We start from the raw sequence: 8312 nt of genomic DNA, 5'->3' as shown, positions 1-8312 counted from the left end.
GAAATCTCAAAGCCTCATAAAACATTAGCACTACAAATTTACAAAGTACAGAATAAATAAATGTGCTATAAATTGATCTAATTTTGACTAATTTGTTATTGTAATAACACACAGCCTTTTTTCTTCTTCAAATTCTAAGAAGTGACCAGGAATAAAACAGACAGACAACCCAAGAGCAGACCCAGAGCTGCATGCATACCGGCAGCAGCACCACAGAGGCACTGGGGGCGAGCTCCAGATCCAGCAGCTTTCTCTTATAGTCTTCTCGGGTGAACTCTCTTCTGGGAAACATGGTGGCTAGTGAAAAATTACCATAAGTGTTGCCAACAGTCTGAAAAAGAGCAGTGAACTGTAAGCCTTACAAAGCTGACTTTATCAAGACACACTGTTTTAGACAATCTAAAATGATTGTTACAATTAAAATTATCTTAATTTACAAAATTAAATTAGACATAAATCTAAAATCACTTAGAAAAACCATGTTCCAAAAAGTAGTTGATAAATACCAAATCCAAATGGTTTAAAAGAACTTTTAGCATCTAAAAAATGACCACTACCTTGCTTTACAACTGCTGCAAGTAAGTGGAGGGCTATGTGGGGAAAATGTCTCTTCTGTGGGGCAGCCAGGGAGAAAACTGACCTTTCAATTTGTCCTGACCCTCACACACTTGCCATGGATGCATACGCAATCCCACTTCCCACACAAAATAAGATACTGTAAAAACTTTTAACAAGGCACCTGTCATATTAAAGCTCTCTATGCTGCGACTAGATTTTGTATTTATATTCATTAAAGAACAGTGAGAGATCTATGCCCTACACTTTAAATACCCCACCCTCCTTCTTTTCTTTTGAGAGACAGGGTAGAGGTCAGGCTGGCTTTAATATAACAGAGATTTACTTGCCTCTGCCTCCCAAGTGCTGGAATCAAAGAGCTATGTACAATGCCTGGCTTAAAAAAAAATTGTTTTGCCAGGTGGTGGTGGCACATGCCTTTAGTCCCAGCAGTTGGGAGGCAGAGGCAGGTGGATTTCTGAGTTTGAGGCCAGCCTGGTCTACAGAGTGAGTACCAGGACAGCCAGGATTACACAGAGAAACCCAGTCTCAAAAAACCAAAACCAAAACCAAAAAAAAAAAAAAAAAAAAAAATTGTTTCAGAACAATAACAACAAATCCCAAACGTGATAGAGACATAAGCACCTAAAAGTAGCATATGATCTTGTTCTATTCTCAATGGTCAAAACAAAATCAGCTGAGCTGTTTATCATAATGAGTAGACAGAGAAAATGTGGTATATATACTAATAAACTTTTAGTCAACACAATAAAAAAAATGTCATTTATAGGAAAAGTAGATGGAACTGGAGAGCGTACAGAGCAAAGCAAGTCAGACTACTACAGCCTTCTTGTGTGTACCCTGGATACTGATATACATGAGTGTATACATTAATCTATATACAGAAAACATTGAGGACAAGTATACAGGGTACTACTGAGGGAAAGAGACTAGCAGGATTCAGGGGAGAGGAAGGGTGAGAGGGTGAAGGGTTAGGGGGATGTGAACATGAAAATGTTCTGTAAGATGCTGTGTCATAATTAAGACTCATTATTTTGTACACTAATCTAAAAACAAAAGAACATGTGGTATTTGATATAAAAAGCAAAATGAAAAACAAACTACCAGTAGGATGACTCAGTAACTAAAACCACTTGTCACATAAGCCTGATGACTTGAGTTTGATTCTGGAACCCACTGTGAAAGGAGAGAACCAACCCCTGAAAGTTGTTCTCAACAGACACATGCACGCATTCATACCCCCACACTCAAACATCAACCATAAACAAAATAAAGTCATAAATAAAAATAAAATAGGAAAAATGGTATCCATAGAATATGCTGAAGTGGGGTTTGCTTATGTATTAAGGGAATCAATGGCTGTTATCACTTTTAAACATATTTGGAGACATGTCAATGTGTAGGCTGAGCCATCCCAGATTTCCAGTATGAAATACTGGTAACAGTTCAAGTATGTGCTGGTGAGTAAGGAGGCTGGTTTCCAAACGCTAGCAAAGACCCCAGCTGCAGCTACACTGAAAGGCACAGCTGCCACTGTGTTGCTTGGTTTCAGTACTATATGGGAAGCTGGGGGTGCACACTGTGACACACGTGTGGGGGTCAGAGGGCCCTGGGACTTAACTCAGGCTGTTAGGCTTGGCAACAGCACTTTTAACCACTAAGCCATCCAGCCGGCCCGCAGCAGAGCTCTTATCCCACACAGTCCCCCATGTACTTGCAGCAGTTGTAGTAAAGCAAGCCTTGTGGGGTCCTCGAGACAACAGAGCAATGAAGCAACCAGCTGGAGCAGGTTCTGTAATTCTTGTGGCATGCTCCCTTGTGACTCAACATGACCGATAAGACTATTTTGAGGAGTAGTTTGGTGAAAAGGTCTAAACCTGTTATCCCATCTTTCTAATTTTAACCTTGAAGTTATGAGAAAAATTCTGGTACACACAAAGAGCGCAGATCTTAAAGGAGGATTTATACCCGGAATCCATTTGAGTCAGGACTCAAAGAAAAAAAAAAAGGACTGGAAACAACTCCTGTCTTACTTCTTATGTTATCAAATTTCATGACACTTAGATTTGTGAGTAAGCCATACTTTTGAAGTAAATTTCTGATCTTCTGCCTTAACCAACAGAAAAATAATCAACTTTCAGAAAACAAAAAGAATCCTTTCCTTTCTAGGACAGACAAATTCTCAAATCTGACATCGAGGAGACCACTTGCTTTTCAGTCCTCTTGCTAAGTATGATAGTGGAACTTTCCTGAGCAGGCGTATACTGTGATCATGTATAATACAAGCCAGGCATGCCTCCATCTCAGGGCTGTCTCCTGTTATTCTTCTACATCCATCAAGTTCTGCTTTGAAACTTCTGCAAGGTTTTACTAACCCACACAACTCTCCTTATAAACTCACCTGTGCAGCAAACTGCCTTGCTTCTTCTAAAGGAGCATCAGAAGGAAACTGGTTTGTAAAAGAAGAACCATCAGGCAGCCGGAACTGAATTCTTGCAATGGTGCTATGAAAAAAGAGAAGAGCCAAGCTGAAGTCAGTTTCTTCACCTACAGAGTGTCAAACAGTGTCATCAACTATCAGACAAAGGGCTGTGAGATAGGTCTGTGGGTCAGGACTCGTTCCCAAGCTTGATCATGAGTCTGATCCCCATGAAGGAGGAAGAGAACGGACTCACCCAAGCTTGTCAACTGACCTCCACGCATGCACCATAGCATGCTTTTCCATCCCTATAAGTGGTTTTTCCCTTCCTTCCCTTCTTCCTTCCTTTCAAAAGTTCAGTTGTGAGTAAAAATGTACTTTTTTAGGCAGGAAAGAGGGCTCAACATGCAAGCCTGTTAACCTGTAATTGTATCACCTGAGAGGCTAAAATAGGCAGATCACAAGTTAGAGGCGAGCCTGAGCTACATACTCAATGAAACCTGTCTCAAAACAAAACAAGGGCCTGGTGAGATGACCTAAGCTCAGTCAAGAGCTTATCTCCATGGAAGAAGGAGAAAACTACTAATTCCTGAAATATGTTGATTTCAGGAATTATTATAGACCCCATGATAATCATACAACCTCTCCAAACTAGGCCGAAAATGAATGTTAAAAAAGTTGCTTTCAGCCGGGCGGTGGTGGCGCATGCCTTTAATCCCAACACTTGGGAGGCAGAGGCAGGTGGATTTCTGAGTTCGAGGCCAGCCTGGTCTACAGAGTGAGGTCCAGGACAGTCAGGGCTAATCTCAAACAACCAAAAAAAAAAAAAAAAAAAAAAAAAAAAAAAAGTTGCTTTCTTTAAACAAAACAACAACAAAAACACACAAAAACAAAATAATAAACAGAACCATGTAGCTATCACACTAGTAGTAGAATACTTCATCACTTCCCCAAATCACCCTGAGCTCATTACTAATCATTCCCATTTCTCTCTCAGGCCCTAGCAACTATGAACTGATCTGCCTAGTTGGGACCTTTCATCTAAAAGAATCATTTCAACAGATGTAGAGGTTCACAGCCATCCATTGAACTGAGTACACGGTCCTCAATGAAGGAGTTAAAGAAAGGATCTATGGAGCTGAGGGGTTTGTAGTCCCTTAGGACAAACAACAATATGAACTAACTAGTACCCTCAGAGCTCCCAGGGTCTCAACCACCAACCAAGGACCGCACATGGAGGGGTCTGATTGTTCTGGCAGCATGTGTATAGAAGAGGATTGCAAATTCGATCATCAATAGGAGGACAGGACCTTGGCCCTGTGAAGGTTCTGTGCCCCAATGTAGGGGAATGCCACGGCCAATAAGTGGGAGAGGGTGGGGTGGCAGGCATGGGGACGGGTGGAGGCAACAGGGGTTTGTTTTGTTGTTTTTGTTTGTTTCTTTGTTTTTTGGAGGGGAAACTGGGAATGGAGAAATTTACATGTAAATAAAGAAAATATCTAATAAAAAAAGAAGAATCATATTACATGTGATCTTCCATACAGCATTATGTTTTCAAAATTCATCCAAAATCAAGAATCAAAGTTCTTGATTCAATCTGGGAGGTGGTGGTGTATGCCTCTAATCCCACCACTCAGGAGACAGAAATAAGCGGATCTCTGAGGCTAGCTTGGTCTATAGAGCGAGTACTAGGATAGCCAGGGCTACAAAGAGAAACCCTGTCTAGAAAAAAGAAAACCGAACCAAACTAAAAATTCCTGATTCTTTTATTGTTGAATCCGCTATTATTAAAACTGTATTATGCTAGCGAGTATGAAATGCATTGTTTGGTTTGTGGGGTCTGGAGGCTGAGACATAACCCGCAGCCCGCAGACTTGCTATTTTCTTGACTAAGGTCCCCAACAGTTAGACTTCCAGGCGTAGCCCTAACCTCTGGCATGTTTATTGGCCATTTTCTTTAGAGAAATAGATCTTTAGAGAAATAACGATTCCAATCCACTTCCCATAAGAGGTGGATTATCTTTTCCTTGTTGAGCTATACAAATGACTTTTATAGCACATGTACAAATTTTTTATCACATATATATTTTCTAGTATTTTCTCTAATTCCTTATGAAGTTCAGGATTAAAAATTCTATAAACATTAGGAATGGAGAGGTAGCTCAGCAGTTGAGAGAACCCATTGCTCTTGCAGAGGACTGAGTTGCTGCCAGGGTTGTGCAGCATCGGGGCATCTAACCAACATCATCTTTCTGGACTCCATGGAAGTTCCCTTGTAGATTTATTTCAAAACAAAAACAAAACAACCTTTTGTATCTGTGGAGAGGATATGCAAACGTTAATGCATGCACCTCTGCAGAGACCAGAAGAAGGCAAGGGGCTTCCTTCTGTCACTCTCCACCTATTCCTTTGAATCTGGGATCTCCATTGTCTCAGCTAGGCTACAAGTCAGCATTAGCAATGCAGGCTCTCGTTCTTGGAGCTGGGTCACAGACATTTGGTAGACTCTTGCCTTGTTACATGGCTGCTGGATGTGAACTCCAGTCCGTATGATTGCACAGTGAGCATTCATAGTTGATAACCCATTTCTCCAGCTCCTAGTACGAACATCTTAATAGGACTTCTTTTTGTTGTTGGTTTTGGTTTTTCGAGACAGGGTTTCTCTGTGTAGCCCTGGCTGTCCTGGAACTCGCTCTGTAGACCAGGCTAGCCTCAGAAATCCACCTGCCTCTGCCTCCCAAGTGTTGGAATTAAAGGCGTGTGCCATCATTGCCCAGTTGTTTTGTTGTTGTTGTTTTTTTGTTAACATGACTTCTGAGGAATAATCACTTCTTTCAATATCTTTTTTATTTTTTACTGTGTCAGACATACTTTTATTAAATTTTTGTTGCAAATATTTGTTGTACTTTCTAAGAAATTTTAATTATTTCTTTAAAGATTTATATTCTAATTTTTTAATGTGTACATGTGCGCGTATGTGTCTGTGTGAATGCATACCTATAGGTGGTATAGGTGTCCTGGAAGCCAGAAGTGGGTTTAAGATCCTCTGGAGCAAAGTTATGGGTGGTTTTAAGCTACCTGATGTGGGAGGAAGGAAATGAACTCCTTCCTCTGCAAGAGCAGCAAGTGTTCCCAACCTCTGAGCCATTTCTTTAGACTTTCTGAGACATCAAAAATTTTAAATTGTAAAAAAGTAATTTTTTTGAGACAGGGTGTCATTCTGTAGCCCTGGAACTCACTATGTAGGTCAAGTTAGCCTCCAGCTCACAGAGATCTGCCTGTCTCCCAAGTGTTGGGATTAAGGTCTATACCCACCACACCCAGACATAATATTTGATCATAAAAGTTAGCAATTTTCCAACATTAAAAAATTCCTAAAAATAAGCCAGGAGCTGAGCTTGGTGCTGTAAGTCTTTAAACTCAGCAGTTTGGAGGCAGAAGCAGGTGGATCTTTGTTAGTTGAAGGCCAGCCTGGTCTACATAGTGAGTTTCAGGTTAGCTAGGGCAACATAGGGAGATTCTACCTCAAAATAAATAATAGAAAAAAATACTAGGCAGCCCCAGATGCATAGCCATTTCAGGGTGAAGTTTATAAAGCAAGAAGTACCTCCTGTCTCGTGTGGCAGACTCCCTCTTGACTTCCGCTCCTGCCTGCTTCGTCAGCAAGGCAGCAGCTTTGGCAGCCTCTGCTTCCTTTGTCTTTGCAAAACGAGCAGCTCTTTCTGCACGATCCTTTGAAGTAAAATACCATTAAACACATTACTTCTCATTGTCAGAGTTTACACACGTCTAAACACAAGGAATAATAAACATAAATACACAAAATTCTCTAAGTTCACATGCAGACATTACACATTTAAGATCTGAGGTTTTTTTGTTTTCTTCATTTAAGCAACTGTGAAGAATCAGAGTTACTATTAAACAAACAAACAAACAAAAAAAAAAAAAAAAAAAAAAAAAAAAAAAAAAAAGAAAAAAAAAAAGAAAAAGAAAAGAATTGGTTCCATAGCTGGGGAACAAAGTTTGGCACAAAGCTGATGTTTAATGAGTGTTTGTTAAACAATATTCAGGCAGGAATACTTTTCATACGTATACAATAGCTTAATTTATTTTTTAAAAAAACTTTTTCATTTATTTTATGTATGTGAGTACATTGTTGCTGTCCTCAGACACACCAGTAGAGGGCATCGGATCCCAGTACAGATATATGTGAGCCACCATGTGGCTGCTGGGAATTGAACTCAGGACCTCTGGAAGAGCAGTCAGTGCTCTGAACCACTGAGCCATCTCTCCAGGTACCACAATAGCTTAATTTTTTTTTTTTTTCAAGACAGGGTTTCTCTGTGTAGCCCTGGCTGTCTTGAAAGACCAGGCTGGCCACCACTGCCCAGCCATAATAGCTTAATTTAAAAATAAACTCCTAGATAGAGAAATGCTCAGTGGTTCAGAGCACTGACTGTTCTTCCAGAAGATGTGGGTTCCTAGCATCCACACGCAACTAACAAACTCTGTAGCTTTGGGGGACCCTCTTCTGGCCTCTGCAATCACTGCATGCATGTGGTGTGTATACACATACCTAGGCCAAACATTTATATACAGAAGACACCATTTTTTTAAAAAAAGTAACTGGGGCTGGTGAGATGGCTCAGCGGTTAAGAGCACTGACTGTTCTTCTGAAGATCCTGAGTTCAATTCCCAGCAACTACATGGTGGCTTACAGATCCAATCTGTAATTGGATCTGACGCCCTCTTCTGGTGTGTCTAAAGACAGCTATTAAGTTAAAAAAAAAAAAACAAAACGAAAAAACCCCCAAAACAACAAAAGTAACTGGCTATAAAAACATCCTAAGCCTTCAGTTGTGCCTGAAAGGAAAATTAAGTTTGAGGCCTGTGCTGGCTAATAAGAAAATTCCAAATAGGCCTGAACAAAAGCAAGCAAGCTGTTAGACATCCCGGGAACTAGCAGGCCAAGATAAACCATAAAAATAAAAAAACATGCAAGGACATGTCTGGGCAGACGACCCAACTGAGTAATGGGCCATCTAGTCCTCTTAGATATGGTTTGAGATTAGCACCAACCTTAGGAATTCCTGCTCTGATCTGCACGTACTATAGCTGATATTTGAATTAGCCAATCATGTATAACTATGCTGATTCCTTTGTTCCCTCAGACCTTTTTCCTATATAAACCCCTAACCCCTGAGCCTCGTGGTCAGTTCCTCTGTCTCCTGTATGAGATACGTGTCGACCTGGAGCTCCGATATTAAACTGCCTCATGTGTTTACATCAAGACGGTCTCTCGTGATTCCTTGGGTGC

The 8312-nt window shown here is 40.6% G+C and overlaps 1 protein-coding gene across 2 annotated transcripts in view; it reads right to left on the bottom strand.

Moving 5' to 3' along the window:
- Nucleotides 1–8312, bottom strand: part of Ubxn4 (UBX domain protein 4) — a 34449-nt gene that overhangs the window by 5283 nt on the left and 20854 nt on the right. For both annotated transcript variants that reach the window (XM_031381238.1, XM_031381246.1), the window contains exons 8-10: nt 6603–6727; nt 2978–3080; nt 200–331 (exon numbers count right to left, since the gene is read on the bottom strand). In XM_031381238.1, the coding sequence (XP_031237098.1) occupies nt 200–331; nt 2978–3080; nt 6603–6727 (360 nt within the window). The remainder of the gene's footprint in view (nt 1–199; nt 332–2977; nt 3081–6602; nt 6728–8312) is intronic.

This window comes from Mastomys coucha, unplaced genomic scaffold (assembly GCF_008632895.1).
Source record: "Mastomys coucha isolate ucsf_1 unplaced genomic scaffold, UCSF_Mcou_1 pScaffold1, whole genome shotgun sequence".
Taxonomy (NCBI): domain Eukaryota; kingdom Metazoa; phylum Chordata; class Mammalia; order Rodentia; family Muridae; genus Mastomys; species Mastomys coucha.
This window is presented reverse-complemented; position numbering and strand designations above follow the sequence as displayed.